At 51.9% G+C, this 17971-nt stretch overlaps 1 protein-coding gene across 1 annotated transcript in view; it reads right to left on the bottom strand.

Annotated features, from left to right (window-relative positions):
• Positions 1-3544: 3544 nt before the first annotated feature.
• The window catches only part of MLLT1 (MLLT1 super elongation complex subunit), a 34122-nt gene continuing 19695 nt past the window's right edge, over positions 3545-17971 (bottom strand). The window contains exons 6-12 of the mRNA XM_081938422.1: positions 16170-16327; positions 15398-15509; positions 14598-14697; positions 11722-11793; positions 11305-11376; positions 7761-9248; positions 3545-7730 (exon numbers count right to left, since the gene is read on the bottom strand). Coding sequence (XP_081794548.1) covers positions 9120-9248; positions 11305-11376; positions 11722-11793; positions 14598-14697; positions 15398-15509; positions 16170-16327 — 643 coding nt within the window. The 3' untranslated portion in view covers positions 3545-7730; positions 7761-9119. The remainder of the gene's footprint in view (positions 7731-7760; positions 9249-11304; positions 11377-11721; positions 11794-14597; positions 14698-15397; positions 15510-16169; positions 16328-17971) is intronic.

Raw genomic sequence — 17971 nt, forward strand, 5'->3', positions numbered from 1 at the left:
CCCTCCCTCTGGCTCTCTCTGCCTGCCTTAAAAACCTGGGGACCTTTTCAGCTGCCGGGATCCCCTGGGCCTGCATATGAACAAACTTTTAATAAAAATATTATCGGCAGACTAATGGGAAGCTGTGATGGATCAGGAGCGAATCGCGGCAGGTAAATAAGGTGAAATTCAGAGTGAGAAGAGCTGTTGGGTTTCCCATCAGAACAGACAGCCCTGAGCTCAACAGAACAAGGCTAATTTCACGTTTTCTGGAGAGGAACGGACTTCTCGTCCTCCTGTCCATGCGGGGAAATCTTATTTATCGATCAGTTTCCGCCTAAAGCCACAGGATCTGCTACCGTAATGAGAATGAACAGGAAAAACCTGTCTTTAGGGAAGCCACGTTTATCCCGGCCTTAAAAAACCCAGTTGTTTCCCCAGGCCTTGGGGCCAGGAACATATCAAAAATAGATTTCATTGGGTTCTAGTTAATAAATAAACTCCCAGAGGTTACACACGAGAGCTGTTACTATTGTTTTTAAATGGAGATGATCTCAGATCGGTTCTCTGTGTTAAGCTGCCGAGAATCACATTGTCCCATCTGGGCAACCGTGTCAATCTTTCCAGTACATAAATAAAATTAAAAATAAAGGAAGTGGAAAACAAACAAAAAAACACTTCACACAGTTTGGGCTCCTGCCGAATTTCCTCTTCGTTTTTGATGAGGGAACAGTCCAATAATATGGATAAATTTCTCCCTTGGAATAAAATGTGCTCTTCTCTTCCCCTTCCTACTCTCTCTCCTTCTCTGTCTCTCCATTCCACCCTCCTCTCCTTACTTCTTTCTTCCTTCCCTCCTCTTCCTCTCTTCTCCTCTCCTCCTCTCTTCTGTTCTTTTTCTGCTGTTGTGGGTGTCTCTTTTGGCTCTCAATTTATATTTCCTCGGGATGGTATTTCCGTAAACCCAAATTTAATATCATTTCTTATTCCAAGAGAGGAGTAGGGGAAAGGTAAACGAAGGAAGGGAGAAATAAGGAGAGGAGGATGGAAGGGAGAGGAAGAGAAGAAGAGAGAGTAGGAAGGGGAAGAGCAAGAGAGGAGTACAGGAGAGGTAAGAGGTAAGAGAAGGAAGAGGTAAGGAGAGGAGGATGGAAGGGAGAGGAAAAGAAGGAGAGAGGGTAGGAAGGGGAAGAGGAAGAGTAGGAATAAGGGAAAGGTAAGGGAAGAAGGAAGGGGGAGGAGAGGAGGAAGGAAGAAAGCAGAGGAGGGAGGGAGGGAGAAAAGAAAGGGAAAAGAAGATGGTGTTACAACAGGAGGAAGGATGGTAAACAAAGCAACCCAAACTGCATACTATAATCTTTTAAATGGAATTAAAAATGTACAAGAATGACCATAAAGAATAATAATAACTATGTGAATTTATACCTATAATTGTATGTAAGAGAATAAAAAATAAAAATAAATGTTTCAGAAAATAAATAAAATCTGCTCCTTTAAAAGGATTTGTCCTTTTTTTAAAAAAAAAAACCCTTGGCTACTGTCCTCCTCTCTTACCTCTTTACGGTGTACAACATGATGGACAACTACGGGGAAGTCCTCGACTTACAACGGTTCACTTAGTGACCATCCAAAGCTAGGTCACTTAAAAAAAAGGGACCTATGGCTGTTTTTCAGAGTTATGACCTTTGCAGCCTCTCCATAATCTGGAGATCATTCAGACGCCCAGCAACAGGTTCGTATTTACGACGGTCGTAGTGTCCCCGGGGTGGGAGTGGGGGGGGGTTAGTCACATGATCCCCTTTTGCGACCTTCTGACAAGCAAAGTCAACAGATTCACTTAACAGCCGGGGGACCCACTTAACAACTGCAGTGATTCAAAGTCACTCAGCCACCCAGGCGAGAATGGTCGTAGAATGGGAGGCAAAACTCACTTTAAGACGCCTCGCTTAACAACAGTAATGTTGGGCTCAGTTGTGATCGTAGGTTGAGGACTCGCCGTGCAGCAACTTTACGGCTTACAGACTTCCACTCCCGGAACTCCTGAACCAGCCAGGGATTCTGGGAGTTGTAGTGCACAGGTTTTATTTCTGGCCTCGTGGGCGCTTGAGGTATTTTTATTATTTACTAGCTGATCACCTGGCATTGTCTGGGAATTTATTTATAGGGAGGAAAAGTCCTGACCAAATGTAATTTCTAATGTTGGATTTTCCCCCTTACCAGAGGGAGCCCCTTGGTGGAGGACAGTGAAGCCGTTACCACTGCGCTGTACATTTGAAGGCAGTACGGGAGAAGCCGTTTTAAGGCACAACAGGCTGTATCTTAACAGAGCAGACACACACACACACACACACATGCTGGTTATGTTGTATTCGGGTCTTTTCCCGTGTAAAGTTGAGATTGTCTTTGCAACGTTTCGGCAGGATCGCACCTGCCATCTTCAAGCTGTGGGCTTAAAATGTGGGTTTAAAATGGGAACGGAGCTGCCGTCTTTCTGTAAGTCTTGGTGGGAGGGGATGGGGTGCTGGCTTTGTTTCAGTAAGTGGAATGATTGGTTGTGTGGTTGTATCATGATTGGTAGATTGGTGTTGATTGATGCAGGCTGTGTGTGCATTGTTGTTTTGTATTTTAACGGCTTGGGTGGTGGGTGGTGTTCGTTTGTTGGCTAGGGCTGGTTTCCAGATGTTTGGTAGGTGGGAGGTATCATCACGTTTGTTCATGCTGTGGGGGTGTTTCTCTATTTCGATGGCTTCCATGATTATTCTCTTGTTGAAGTGTTCTGTTTTGGAGATTAACCTGGCTCCTTCAAAGTTGATTTCATGTCCTGTAGCTTTAAGGTGCTGGAAAAGGGAAGAAGTTTTTTCTTTTTTTCTTACTGCGTTTTTGTGTTCTGTGATGCGTGCATTTATCCTCCTGTTTGTTTGTCCTATGTATATTGCTGGGCAGATTTTGCATGGTATTTCGTAGACTCATTGGTTTTCCAGCTAGAAACTTTTCCAGCCTGTCCAAATCTGCTGCCAGCTCTGCCAGTGGCCACACTCCCTTTCTTCCTCCAGGCACGGAGGGGGCCATAGGACGCAGCAGGCAGCCCCCTCCCCCCATTTCTCCATCCCCCCCCCAAGGATGAAGCACCTGGAAGTGTCGCCAGATTTTTTGCTGCTGCAGCCAAAGCTCCTAAGGGAGCCGGGCAGAGCTTACCCTCCACCTAGGCAGCAGGTTGGGCAGCTGCCTTTGCCAAAGGAAAATTGCCTCTGCTCTGCCCTCCCTGCAAAACCTCCCCCCCACCTGGAAGACAAGACCCCCCAATTGCCCCAGAGCTGGAAAGAGTCCAGGAAGTTAGATGGAGCCCTCCCCTCCCTGCTCTGAGGGAGACCCTCCCCCCTTGCTCACCCATTGGGCCCCCATCTTGCTCACACTGTGTGCGGGGGGGGGGGGGAGTGAAGAACCAGCTGAGCCCCCAAATGTCCACAGCCGGATGGGCACATTTGTGGGATGCCAAGCGCCTCCCCCCCCAAGAGGAAGCATAAAAGACACCCCCTCCAGATTGCAACTTTCACCTTTTATTTCAGGTTCTCTTTTTTTTCTTTTCAATTTTTCCTATAAAACTCCTCCATAAATTTCCACAAATGTAACAAAAAAGCTTCAAAGCCAGGAGCCCCCCTCCCCCAAATAAAAATGACCACAGTCCCATAACTTATTACAAACATTTCCCTCCCCACCCCTGACTTTATTTCTTTTTCCTCCAAAAGGTTTTCGTTTCGGATTCCGCAGCAGGACAGAAGGGGGGGGGAGTCACCTGATCGACCCCCCCCCGTCTTCAAAACAATTTCTTTAACGGGGTTTTTTATTTATTTAATACCTTCGCTCGAGAGAGAGAAAACCCGAAGCTTTCAAATACTTGCCTTAAAAGGACTTGTTCGTTTGGAGGGTGCAAAATCCCCCCAACCCCATTTTTTTGTTCTTGAGGCCAGACCGGTCCCCCCCCCTCGCCCCCCCTCCCCCAGGGAGAACCTGAGATGGGACAGGTGGGGGGGGGGATTTGGTGCACTTGGCAACGAAAAGGGGAAAAAATGAAATAAAACAAAAGAGATGCTGAGTTGTGGTTATCGACCATTGCAATGCGCCTGGCCCAAGCCAGGCGCAGAGAAAGAGCCCATGGCACCCAGAGGCATTTCTCCGGCCATGCCAGCCATTGCCCGTTGCTCTTCCGGCACACATGTACAGCCACTGGGAAGTGGAGCTCCTGGTTTCTGGTGCACGCATGCGCCACCTGGCGCGCATTTCGGCATGCACACCAGAAATTGGAACACCAAGTGAGTGGCATTCATGGGCACACCGGAAAATGGAAGCTCAGCTTCCCAGCTCACCGGGGAACTGCTCTCCCGCTTTCCGGGACAGCCGCGTTTGCGCCCTGGGGAGGTGCGCCTCTTGTTTTTTGCCCTGTTCCTCCCCGCGGGCTCCCAGTTCAGGACTCAGTGCCAAAAAAGGTTCGCCAACACTGCCCTACGGAGTACGGAGCTCCCGCGGCTAGGAGATTAGGAAACTCCTTATCCCCCCCCTCCAAATGATGGGGTTCCCACCCCCAGGGAAACGAACGGCAAAACGGAGAGGGGTCGGTCAGTCCTGTGGGAGACTGTTCTCCAAAATACTTTTAAAAAACTTTTAAAATACCAAAAGAACGGATGCAGGAGGGGGGTGGGGGATATCCTAGAAATAGCACATGGGACCCCAAATGGGGAAATCTTGTTTAAGAAGGATTCATTCGATTGGGGTGCAACCTTGGAAGACCTGTGGACTTCAACTCCCAGAATTCCCTGGTTGGGGGGAATTCTGGGAGTTGAAATCCACAAGTCTTCAAAGATGGGGAAGGTTGGACACCCCCCTCCCCTCCCCTCCCCTCCCCTATGCAAATACGTGGGTGCTGCAAAAGGTGTGAACAGACTGGGGAGGGCCCTGGTGTTTGGGGAGGGGGTCAAATGTGGGGGGGCGGGGAATAGGGTGGGCTTTGCAGACAAGCACCTTCCATTGAGGGGGTCTGGCACGAACTGCTCCTCAGATAAAAGGGCAAAAACAAGCCGAAACGGCTCTAAAGTGGGGAGGGGGGGGGGGACCTTCACTCTAAATGCCAGCTGTCCACATTTCGGGAGACGTGTGTGTGTGTGTGTGTGTGTGTGTGTCCACCTGCAGAAAAAAACCCGGTCTACAACCCCTCCCCGGCTGCCACAACGAAAGAGAAACAGAGGAAGACAAACGCAACACGGCTTGTGAAATACTTTTCTTCTGGCAAAACGGAGAAGCGACTAAGCGGCGTCGGAGGGAGGGAGAGTTTTGCCCATTCCGCTAAAAATACTCGGGGCTTTCGTGCCCTGGGTCAGTTCGTCCCGGGAAATCACCAAATTCTGTCAATTATTTATTTCGGCAACGGCCAAAAGAGAGCAAGGCCGGCTGAGCCACGTTGGCGCGGCTGACGGCCAAGGTTGGTTGACCGCCCCCCCTCCACCCCCCAAGCACAAAGTCCACCTTGGCTTCGAGAGGAGACATATGGGGGGGGGGTGCCAGGAAAAACCCACCACCTCCAATGAAATGCTACCACCATGTTTTTTGAATTGTGCCACCTCTCTGGTTAAGCCTGTTTGGGGAGCCCTGGCCTGGATTCGGAAGTCGCCAATTGCCCTCACGCCACGAGGTCTCCGGAATGAAGAAATCCAGACGAAATTCTGCTGTGCCCTACCCAAAGGGCCCTGCCGCCTTCTCTGGCCCTGCAAACGTCCCTCTGAGACGAGGAAAGCCAAATAAATCGGAGGGGAGGGAAAACAGCAGACCTTCCAGTGTTCCATGCCTTTGCTGAAATGTTTTCCTCCCCTCCCAGATATAGAGATGTGTATAATAGATCCCGTGTTCCCCCCAAAATAAGGCTGGGTCTTCTATTGATCTTTGCTACAAAAGACACATTAGCAGAATGAAGGCCAACCGTTGTTGTGCCTGCGTTTGCCCTCACACGCGTCAAAACCTGGAAGAGCATCATTCTGGCACGCACGCATGCGCCGGCACCCAAATTTACCATTTCCAGCGCAGGCCCGCCCAACAGCTGGCTGCCACACTACGGAAACCCGGGAAGTCCGAGTGCCGGTGTGGAAATGGGTGCCGGAATGCTGCTCTTCTGGATTTCCGTGCCAGCGCACGTATGTGACCAGGAACACGGAGAGGAGCCGGCGAGGCCACGCGTGCTGCACAGGATGGCGCTTGGGGCTCCTTTCCCAGGTGGGCCTTCCTTTTGGGGGAAATACGGCTCTAACTGCCTCCGTCCGGCCGAGGAGCTTCGCTGGGGCTTATCTTTGGGGTGGGGCTGATATTACGAGCATCCTGGGAAAAAGTCACGCCGGGGCCTCTTTCCCGGCTGGGTCTCCTTTGAGGGGAAAGGGTCCGTGAGGGTAAAGGAACCCCCTGCAACCGGAGCCCCCCACCTGGGTGGAAGCGGCTCTTGAATTTTCCCGCCTGACGGGAGCATCAGGTGGGAGGAAGATAAAAGCAGGAAGTCCAAAGAGGACGACGCACAAGACAATCACATCACACCCACAAACACAGCCGCGCCTAAGAGAGAATCATCTACCAGGGAAAGGGGGGCGCGCGAAGACGGGTCCTCTGGTCAGCCAACCGTTTTCTGGGGGCTATTTCCCCACCACGAAACACCCACCATTGAGGGAAGCCAAGTGGGGGGGGGGTAGAGAAACAAAAAGTAATTTGGGGACCTGAATGACGCCCCCTACACACACGAGGCCACTGCCTTTGGGGAGGTGGGATGCGGGCATCTTTCTCCCTAGCCAGCTCTCCAGAGGAAGAGACCCCTCCCCTTTTGTGGCAGGGGCCTCTGAGCATTAATTCAGGAGGACCCCAGCCCAGCCCTTTTGACCTCCCCGGCCAAGCGCCAGGACCCCCGCCCTCTGGAAGCACACGGGAGCCTCTTTCTCTTCCAAGCTGCTTCAAAGCTACGGAGGGGGGGGGGGGGATTGTGACTAAATGGGGAGATTTGAGATTTGGGGGAGGGGGGGGAATTCAGCCCTAGCTTTGGGAGGGACTCACTTTTACAGCGGTCGCAAGCAGTTCTGCCGGGGTCTGGGGGTGGGGAGAGGCTGGCCTAGCAGAGCGTGGCCGCCCCCGTGGGATGCCCCCGAGAAAAGCGCTCTGGACCTGTGCCAGGGTTGCTTCCTTGCCCGCTTGGCCCTGCCAGGGGCTTTGCCACTCTTTGTCTGCTGGGCAGATTGGGAAACGTCCACCTGGCTCGAGGCAACCTGACATCTCAAAAACATTTGCACACAACGTTGTGTACACAGAGAGACCGCAAAAAACAACCCCTGCAAAAAGGGGGCGGGAAGGGGTCACCTGGGAACAGGGTCAACATGACCTCACTCGGGTCGGCTTATTGCCACGTCAGTCTTGGAGGGGGGCGATGGGGAAGGAAGGATCTGGAAGCAGGGAACGGTTCCCTCTGAAAGGCAAAATATAAAATTTTAGCCCCCGGCAACATTTTCTGCCCCGGCGCATAAGCACATCACGTTCGGCCGAAGGTGGAGCTCCTGCCCCCCCCCAACATCAGCCTTGGAAGGGGAGAGGGGAGGGGGCTTCGTTCCCACAAGGCCCGGACAGGATCCCACACAGCTTTCTTGCAGGAGTCTTGACGCGTCTCTAAATGCTAAAAAGGGAAGGGGAGGACTCGTGTGTGTGTGTGTGTGTGTGTGTAGGCATGATTGTAGGGCCTGGGCTTGCCTTAAGATGCTCCGTAGGGCCCACCGTGGCTGGGTGAGGGAGGAATATCTACAAATATTCCCATGGGTCGTCTGAGAAGACCAGAGTCTGTTTTTGCAAACCCTGGGGAATCGCAAAAGAAAACCCAACGGGGGAAAAAATAATACACGTTTTCAGGACCTCTTTCGCTCCAAACTGGCCGCGCGGAACCCGGAGCAGACCTTGGGGGGAGAGGGAATATTTTGCCCCCCCCAAAAGTTCCTTGAACAGATGCCGAATTGAAAAACGAACCGACCGACAAACGCAGCGCAGAGGGAGTCCGCGGGAGCCTTCGGCCCAACTCCCTCCCTCCCACCCCCCCGCTTCTAAAACGCTAAAAAATCCGCCCTCTTGAACAAAGCGACCGAAGGTAGCACAAAAGCCCTATGTCCCCTTCTCTTTTTTTTCTTAAAAAAGAAACCTTCCAAAAGCCTTCAACGTGCCCCTCCCCCTCCCCCTCTTTTCAGACCTCAAGGCCCCTCGCGGCCTTTTTCCTTTTTTTTCTTTACACCGTAAATACATATAGGCGCATACGTACAGATAGCGAGCGGGTTATCTGTAGGTATGCGTGGAAAACGGACAAGCGTACAATGAAGGTCGTCCTTACGGTCCGAGCCCATCAAAAAACTGGAACGAACCGGGAACCGAGAACGGCGGTGCCTTAAAAGACTCCAGGGAAGCTGCGCAACGGCCGAAATCCTTTGCCGAAGAGCCTCGGTGTGCCGGACTCTGCCCGATCCGAGCGCACCGCACGGGCACATCCAGCGGGGTCGCCAGCCCGCAGCGCAAAGCTGGCTCCTTGACCCACGGCGGCCAGCAGGGCAGAAGTCTCCGGCTGCCGATAATTGCTGCAGGAAGACTGACGTTCGAGCCAACCGATGGCCGCGGAGGTCAGGTGTCGGCCCAGATCCACACGCAGGCGTCCCCGGTGGAAGAGGCTGCAAGTCCAACGGAAGCAAGCGCTGCGTCCATTCCAGGCTGACCCCAAGTGTGTCTGTATATATATATCTCTCTGAAAACGACACCCTCACCTCCCCAAAACTCTCTTGCTTGAAAACAACCAGCTGGAAGGAGAAGACAGCGGCTGGCTGGGATCAAATCCTGCTTTCGCTGGAAGGGGCTCCAGAGCAAATGGAGGGTGGGGGCCAAGGGGACGGTGGCCAGAGGCGAGCGCTCAGCTGAAGGCCGAAAGGAGAGAAACCGAGTCAGGGGCAGCGTTGGTGGGGGTGGCAGGGTCTTCCTAGCGCATGGCTGATCCCTAAGGCAGTGCTTCGGGGGAGAGGGGCGAGTAAGGCAGCGGCCGCAGTCCGGGGTGCGGGGCCCCCTGTCCTAATCCCAGAGAGACCGAAAAGAAGCGAGGGTCACGTGGCCACCGCCTCCAGGTAGCTCTGCAGCTTCCGGACGGTGGTCTCGTCCAGGGAGAAGAGGTCGAAGTCGAAGGTGGTGTTGGTGACGTTGAAGTGGCCCGTCTCTTCAATCAGGTTGACGATCTGGGAGGGGAGGAGGAAGGCACGGGTGTTAAAGACCCCGCCCTGCGAGACGTTCAGAGGTAGCCCTGCCTTGCCACACCCTTCGGTGAGTCGCCGTTCCAAGATGCAAACGGCCCCGAAAAAGCTGACTTGGGAAGGATATTTTTCATGCTTAGGATAGTGGTGAGGGGCGATCGGGGAGCTCAGCGGATTTCTTGAGGACGTTTCATGGCCCCACTAGGTAACATCATCAGTGCTACCAACACAATCATCATCACCAGCATTGATGATGTTACCCAGTTGGGTCATAAAACGTCTGCAAGAAAACCACCCAGCTCAGAGAGCACCCAGGACCTCATAGTCCTCCTCCCCACAAACTTCACTCCCTTCTGTCACTGATGATGTTATCTAGCTGGGTCATGAAATGTCTCCAAGGAAACCACCCAGCTCAGAGAGCACCAAAGACCCCTCCGGGTAGACCCTGAGCTACAAACATTCTCCTTTATTCGTACTTAGGATTGCCACAGCCTCCCTGTACTGATCACGCGATCCAAATTTGGGCGCTTGGAAACTGTCTCATATTTATGACGGTCGGAGTGTCCTGGGGTCACGTGATCTTCATTTGCGATCTTCTGGCAAGCAAAATCAAGGGGGAAGCCAGGTTCACTTAACAACCAGGTTACTAACTGAATATGGACGTAACAACCATGGCAAGAAGGGTCGTGGCACGGGGCGAAACTCTCTTAACCACCGTCCCCACTTAGCAACTGAAATTTCAGGCTCAATCGGGGTCGTTAAGTCGAGGACTACGTATAGGAGGCTGTAACGCAACACGCTGAAATGCAGACTGGCTGCAGCCGCCTCCCCTCCTCCCTCAACCCATTTCTCCATTGGGTAAATTAATGGCTCTGAATTGTGACCGGAACCCTCTGAATTGGGCTGGGGGGGGACCAATTCATCACCTGCCCCCCCCAGTTTCCCGGAATTCCCAGTTTCTGCTAGTCCAAGGCATTCTGGGAGGCTGCAGAGGCCAGGCTGGTCGTCCGCCAGAGGGTCCTGCAGGGAGCAAGGGGGCTGGACTAGATGACCCAAAAGATCCTCCTTCCTACTCGAGGATTCTAAACACCTGCCGGGGTTTGGCCTCCCCATTGACGGGGGGAGGGGGCATCGTTCTGGGGTTAGGCTGCAAAATGCCCCAGGACTTCCTGCTCTCCCCCCGCCCCCCCCACTCTCGATAGCATCCGCCTCCTTTTTAAATCCCTTTGAGGAAGGCGGAATGATAATCATATCATTATGGAAGCCTTCTGTTACTTCAAACTGTGCAGCGTCGCTTTAAGAGCAAAGCAGGGGGGCTCAAGCTTCAAATGCTTCACAGACTCTCTAGTGGCCCCTGGTGGTTGCACTGAGGCTTTGCAGGCAAAAACTCTGCCCGCACAGCCAGCAGTTCGATCCTTGACCGGCTCAAGGTTGACTCAGAATTCTCTCCTTCCTTCTGAGGTGGGTAAAATGAGGACCCAGATGGTTGGGGGGAACAAGAGGCTGACTCTGTAAACCACTTAGAGAGGGCTGTAAAAGCACAGTGAAGCGGTATGTAAGAGCTAAGTGGGAAGGAGGGAAGGAAGGAAAGGAAGGAAGGAAGGAAGGAAGAAAAGAAGGGAGGGGTAATAGGCTGACTCTGTAAACCACTTAGAGAGGGCTGTAAAAGCACAGTGAAGCGGTATGTAAGAGCTAAGTGGGAAGGAAGGAAGGGAAGGAAAGAAAGGAAGGAGGGAAGGAAGGAAAGGAGGGAGGGAAGGAAGGAAGGAAAGGAAGGAAGAAGGGAAGGAAGGAAAGGAGGGAGGGAAGGAAGGAAGGAAAGGAAGGAAGGAAAGGAAGAAGGGAAGGAAGGGAAGGAAAGAAAGGAAGGAAAGAAGAAAGGAAGGAAAGGAGGGAGGGAGGGAAGGAAGGAAGGAGGGAAGGAAGGAAAGGGCAAGAGGCTGACTCTGTAAACCACTTAGAGGGGGCTGTAAAAGCATTGGGAAGCAGCCCTCCCCTCCCTCCTCTGACAGAGCCCCCCTGGGTACCCCCCCTCCCATACCTGCTGCAGGACGTTGCGCTCCCGTAAAGCCATCAGCCGCCGGTGAAGCTCCACCAACTCATCTGTGTAGGCCTGGGAGGTGGGGGTTGGGGAGAATAGAGGGGTGGGGGGTGGGGAAGACCAGGTTAGCTAGAAGGCTCTCACTGTGGGGCCCCGGAGGGTCTCCCCGATTGGTTTCCTTGCAGACTAGGGAGCCCCATCAGTGCTAGGCTGAGGATGTTACCTCGCTGGGTCGCGAGACGTCTGCAGGGGAGGCTGCGAGAGGCAAGGACCCCCTCGGCACGGATGAGGTGACCTCGTTGGCTCACAAAACGTCTGCAAGCTCAGCGCCCAAAGAGCATCTGAGACAGGGGAGACGCAAAGGAGCCCACCTGTTTCTGACCCCCCACCCACCCCTCACCCCAAAATGCGACGTACCTTGTCGTAAGTCCCTTTCTTTAAGATCTTCTCCGGTTTATTGCAGGACTCCGGACTTTTCCTGCCGGACACCTGAGACGGAAATCGGGAAGAATCGGAAAAAGATTCCAGGAGGGAAAAAAGGTTTTGTTTCCCAAGCAACCGTGCCCCAAACACAGGTAGTCCTCAGTTTAGTGACCGTTCATTTAGTGACTATTTGAAGTCCCAACAGCGTTGGAAAAATAAGGTACTTTTTGACTGTGATTCGCACTTACAACCGTGGTTGCAGCATCACCATGGTTATGGGATTGGATTTGAAGTGGCTCGTATCTATGACGGTCTTGGTCATAAATTGGGGGCGGGGTTACCAGATCCCCTTTTGACGAGCAAAGTTGAGGGGTGGGGGGAAAAAGCCAGATTCACTTAACAACGGGGTGACCAATCTATCAACGGCAGCGATTCGCTTACCAACCACAGCAAGAAAGTTTGTAAAGCGGGACAGGACTCGCTTAACGAAATGCCCTTTGCTTAGCAGCGGAAATTTTGGGCTCAATTCTGGTCATTGTGTACAGGTAGTCCTCAAATTAACGACCACAACTGAGCCCCAGAGTTTCCACTGCTAAGCGAAGGACATTTTGTTAAGCGAGTCCTGTCCCGTTTTATGACCTTCATTGGTGGTGGTGGTGCGAATCCCTGAGGGTCTTAAGGGAACCCGGCATCCCCCACCCCAGCTCTGCTTGTCAGAAGGTCCCAAAAGGGGATCACACTGCGACCGTTGTAAGTACGAACCGGTTGCCAAGCGTCCCATTTTGATCACGTGACCGCGGGGAGGTTATGACGGTCATAAGTGCGAAAAACCAGTCATTTTTCTCAACATCATTGTGACTTCCAACGGTTGCTAAACAAGTGGCTGGGATTTGAGTCCTGAAAGCCGGCCTATTGAGGAATGAAGACCTTCCCCTCCCTCATCGCTCCTCCCCCATAAAAACCAGTGCAGGCAGTCCTTGACTTACAGTGGTTCATTTAATGACTATTCAAAGTTACAACGGCCCTGGTAAAAAGGATAATGACCATTTTTCACACTTATGACCACTGCAGCATCCCCAAGGTCACAGGATCAAAATCCAGACACTTAGAAACGGGCTCATATTTCCCACATTGGACTTAGCCTGCCTGTGGACCCCCCCCTGACGGTGTACTCCTGCAGACGCCATTTTTTCTGTCTAGACTTACAACTTTCTCTGAGTTCTGCAATGCCTGCGAAAAAGGCCCCCCTTCCTAAACCAGCCTCGGCTCCATCTTCTTCTGTCTCAAGTCCTGTTCCCCAACAAACACAACTATCTTCCTTCTTACAACCTAAAGCCTCCGAGGGGGAACAGCAGTCTCAAGAAATGCTTCATCAAATGTTCCAGATACTCTTAAAGGGAAAGGACGAAATAAGAAAGCAGTTGGCGGACTTAAAGGAACAACTCAGAGAGAATCAACAACAGACTTTACAAAATAGTCAGAAAATAAATGCCCTGGAGGAGGGTGCTGTGGGGGTGGGAGAAGAGGTGAAGGCTTTACAAAAAAAAAATCTTGGGTTTGAGAACTTCATGGAAAAAATGGAATTTGAAAGGATGTCTTTCTTTCTTAGACTTCAAAATATACCTGAAATGGAGGGTGAAGACTTAAGGGAGACTATGATAACAATGCTACCAGATTATATTAAAAGAGATAAACAACAGTTAGGGTGGGATATTGATCTGATATATAGAATCAACTCAGCATATGCTAGAATACACAATGTTCCAAGGGAAGTTCAAGTTCAATTTTTTAGAAAGACTACAAGAGATGAGGTTCTAGGGGCTCAAAGGGGGGAACCTTTAAGATATAAGGACAAAGAAATAACCATTTTGAAACAGATACCAAAAAGAATAAGAGATAAGAGGAAGAAGTTCTTCTTTCTAACTAAAAAACTGTATGAAAAAAATATCTGGTTTAGATGGTTAATTCCAGAAGGGTTGTTGATTTTCTGGGAGGGTGGTAGAGTGAGAATTAATACAGTGGTGGAGGTAGAAGCCTTCATGGAAAAACACAAGAACCTTCTAGACGAAACAAGAGACAGTGCACAAGATATGAAGTGGGGAGGAGCCATGGCTCAGCCAACAGACAGGGGAGAGGAGGCAGCAATGAGACTTAGGTCACAGAAATGAATTAAAAGTACATTGCAATTGTTAATATAATGAAATGGTTAGAAGTGATATAAAGTATGATTGAAGATGTTAAACGATTTGAAGTAAACTTAAACTGCTAATATGTATGTAATAATGATATTTTGATATATATAAAATAAGAGAGAGATGTAGGATCCCGGGGAAGTACCATCTTCCGTATGATGTAGCTGTCAAAATTTTTCTCCATACTTATGGTACCCCTTTCCCCAAAATATTTGTAAAAACCAATAAAACTTTAAAAAAAAACAGGCTCATATTTATGACAGTTGCCGTATCCCGGGGTCACCTGACCCCTCCCTTTTGCGACCTTTCTGACGAGCAAAATCAACGGGCAAGCAGGATTCGCTTAACATCCATGCTGTTAACTTAACAACTGCAGAGATTCGCTTAACGACCAGGCCGAGAAAAGATCGTAAGATGGGGCAAAACCCACTTAATGAATTCCTCCCCTCCTCTTTGGGCTGGATGACCCCCTCCCCCCCCATCTTCCCAACTTAAATCAGCTCTGGAAGCAGCTGAGGAGGGACGGGGGCTGCTTTCCCTGCCCCCCCCTTCCAAGGAGCCCAAATCCCCCTGTCTGGGCCAGGGGTGGCTAGTTGTGCCCTCCCCCGCCTCTTATCCCCCCCCACCCTCGGGGGCTCCAGCCGAGGCGCCTGGCACAGCTGAGCAGAGGAGGCTGACCTTATTGTTAGCGGAGGGGCCCTTCTGCCTGGGGGGAGTGTCTCGACTCGGCAGGCAGGAGTCGGCGCTGTTGTCCGTGTCGCTGTCGCTGTGGCTGAGCCTGGGGGAAAAAAAAAAAAGGGGGGGGTGAGAGTTAGGGGAGAAGTGGGGGTGGGGGAAGGTGGAGCCCTCAGGCCAAGGAGGAGAGAATAATGGAATAGAAAAGAAGGGAGTAGAATAGAAGAGAGAAGGAATAAGGGTAGAATAGAATAAGAAAGGCTAGAATAGAAAATAGAACAGAATGAATTAGAAGGGAGGAGAGGAGGAAATAGGAAGAGAGAAGAGAATATAGAGTAGAGTAGAGTAGAATAGGAACAGAAGAAGAAGAGAGTAGGATCTTGGAGGTCTTCTAGTCCAGCCTCCTGTTCAAGCAGGAGAATCTATATTAGAGATAGGACCCCCGCCTGCCTTTCCCCTCCTTCTTCCTTCTCTCTTCTAGCCTTTCTTATTCTATTCTATCTTTCTTCCTTTTCTATTCTAATTCATTCTCTTCCATCCTTTCTTATTCTATTCTGTCCTTCTTCCTTCTCTCTTCTATTCATTTTCTTCTATCCTTTCTTATTCCATTCTGTCCTTCTTCCTTTTCTATTCTAATTCATTCTCTTCCATCCTCGTCTCCCCTTTCTTTCCTCTCCCTCATCCCAAAGGGTTGCAGAGAGGAACGGAGGCCAGCTGGGAGGAACCCACCCACCCCCAAAAAAAGGAGGAGGAGGGAGGGGTGTGTGTGTGTGTGGGGGGGGGGAATGTGTTCCCGCTCTCACCTGGCCTCTCTGCTGATGGGGGTGGACTTCACGGCCACCTCTTCTCCGGAGGAAGTGTCGTCGTCATCGGATTCTTCCGACTGCAGGTCCTCCACCATGGAACGAAGTGGCCCTGTGAGCAGGAAGCTCAGCGCTTAATAAGGGGGGGGGGCTGGAGAAGGGGCAGGGTTCAGGGCTGGGAGCAACTGGGGCAGTGGGAGTGTGGGCCTTCTCAGGGGTTGGCTGCAGGGCCCCCGTCTGCCTTTGCGACCTCACGTCCTCTGGTGAGGCACACTGGCACAAGCGTGGGGACAACGGTCTTCGTGGGGCCACCCTTGAAGTCTGTTCGGAAACTTTCGGCTGGTGCACGGCGTGGGCCTGAGCTGAGAGCCATCTTTGGGGAGGGGGCTCGAGGGTGGCCCCTATTACACAGCCCTGCCCCGCCAACTTCACTGGGAACCGATCTGCTTAAGGTGGGTTCCCCGTGCTGGCTGGGGGATTCTGGGAGTTGGAGTCCAGCCCTCTTAAAGTTGCCACGGTTGAGAGATTCTGACCCGAGGGATGGAGGTGCCGAATGGCTGCGGGGGAGGACCAGGATCTCAGCTGCAGGGCAGAGGCTGCGGCACCAAACCACTGGAAGAGGCTGGGGGTCTTTGAAGGGCCCTTCACTATAGCAACCCTGGGGAGCCCCTTCCAGCATCCGGAGGCGGCTGGGCTGTGTGTGGGAAGGCTTAATCCAAACCTACATGCAGTGGGGGGCGGGGGGGGGGGCAAAGGACCGAAGCCCACCTACCTTGACTGTGGTTCTGAGAGGGCTCGAAATCTGAGTCGGAGCTGGAGTCGGAACTGGAACTGGAGTTGGAAGGACTGGACAGGGCAGACTTTGCCGCCCCCAGAAAAGGAAGAAGGAGAGAGAAGAATGTCAATAAAAGAGAGAAGCCCCCTGCTGCCCTCCTCAGATCCATCATTCATTCAACCACCCACTACCTCTCCGTCCATCCATCCATCTACTCATCCACTCGCTCACTCGCTCACCCATCCACCACTCACCCACTGTCACTCATCCATCCACCCACTCATCCATCCACCCACTCATCCATCCACCCACTCATCCATCCACCCACTCATCCATCCACCCACTCATCCATCCACCCACTCATCCATCCACCCACTCATCCATCCACCCACTCATCCATCCACCCACTCATCCATCCACCCACTCATCCATCCACCCACTCATCCATCCACCCACTCATCCATCCACCCACTCATCCATCCATCCAGCCACCACTCACTCATTCACTCACCCATCCATCCACCCACCCATCAATCTACCACTCACTCATTCACTCACCCATCCATCCACCCATCCATCCATCTACCACTCACTCATTCACTCACCCATCCATCCACCCACCCATCAATCTACCACTCACTCATCCACTCACCCATCCATCCACCCACCCATCAATCTACCACTCACTCATTCACTCACCCATCCATCCACCCACCCATCAATCTACCACTCACTCATCCACTCACCCATCCATCCACCCACCCATCAATCTACCACTCACTCATCCACTCACCCATCCATCCACCCACCCATCAATCTACCACTCACTCATTCACTCACCCATCCATCCACCCACCCATCAATCTACCACTCACTCATTCACTCACCCATCCATCCACATACCCATCAATCTACCACTCACTCATTCACTCACCCATCCATCCACCCACCCATCAATCTACCACTCACTCATTCACTAACCCATCCATCCACCCACCCACCCATCAATCTACCACTCACTCATTCACTAACCCATCCATCCACCCACCCATCCATCTACCACTCACTCATCCACTCACCCATCCATCCACCCACCCATCAATCTACCACTCACTCATTCACTCACCCATCCATCCACCCACCCATCAATCTACCACTCACTCATTCACTCACCCATCCATCCACATACCCATCAATCTACTACTCACTCATTCACTCACCCATCCATCCACCCACCCATCAATCTACCACTCACTCATTCACTAACCCATCCATCCACCCACCCATCAATCTACCACTCACTCATTCACTAACCCATCCATCCACCCACCCACCCATCAATCTACCACTCACTCATCCACTCACCCATCCATCCACCCACCCATCAATCTACCACTCACTCATCCACTCACCCATCCATCCACCCACCCACCCATCAATCTACCACTCACTCATCCACTCACCCATCCATCCACCCATCCATCCATCTACCACTCAGTCATCCACTCACCCATCCATCCACCCATCCATCAATCTACCACTCACTCATTCACTCACCCATCCATCCATCCATCCACCCACCCTACCACTCACTCATTCACTCACCCATCCATCCACATACCCATCAATCTACCACTCACTCATCCACTCACCCATCCATCCACCCACCCTTCAATCTACCACTCACTCATCCACTCACCCATCCATCCACCCACCCATCAATCTACCACTCACTCATCCACTCACCCATCCATCCACCCACCCACCCATCCATCTACCACTCACTCATCCACTCACCC

The sequence above is a fragment of the Natrix helvetica genome (genome assembly GCF_964273705.1).
Source record: "Natrix helvetica genome assembly, chromosome: 1".
Lineage (NCBI taxonomy): Eukaryota > Metazoa > Chordata > Lepidosauria > Squamata > Natricidae > Natrix > Natrix helvetica.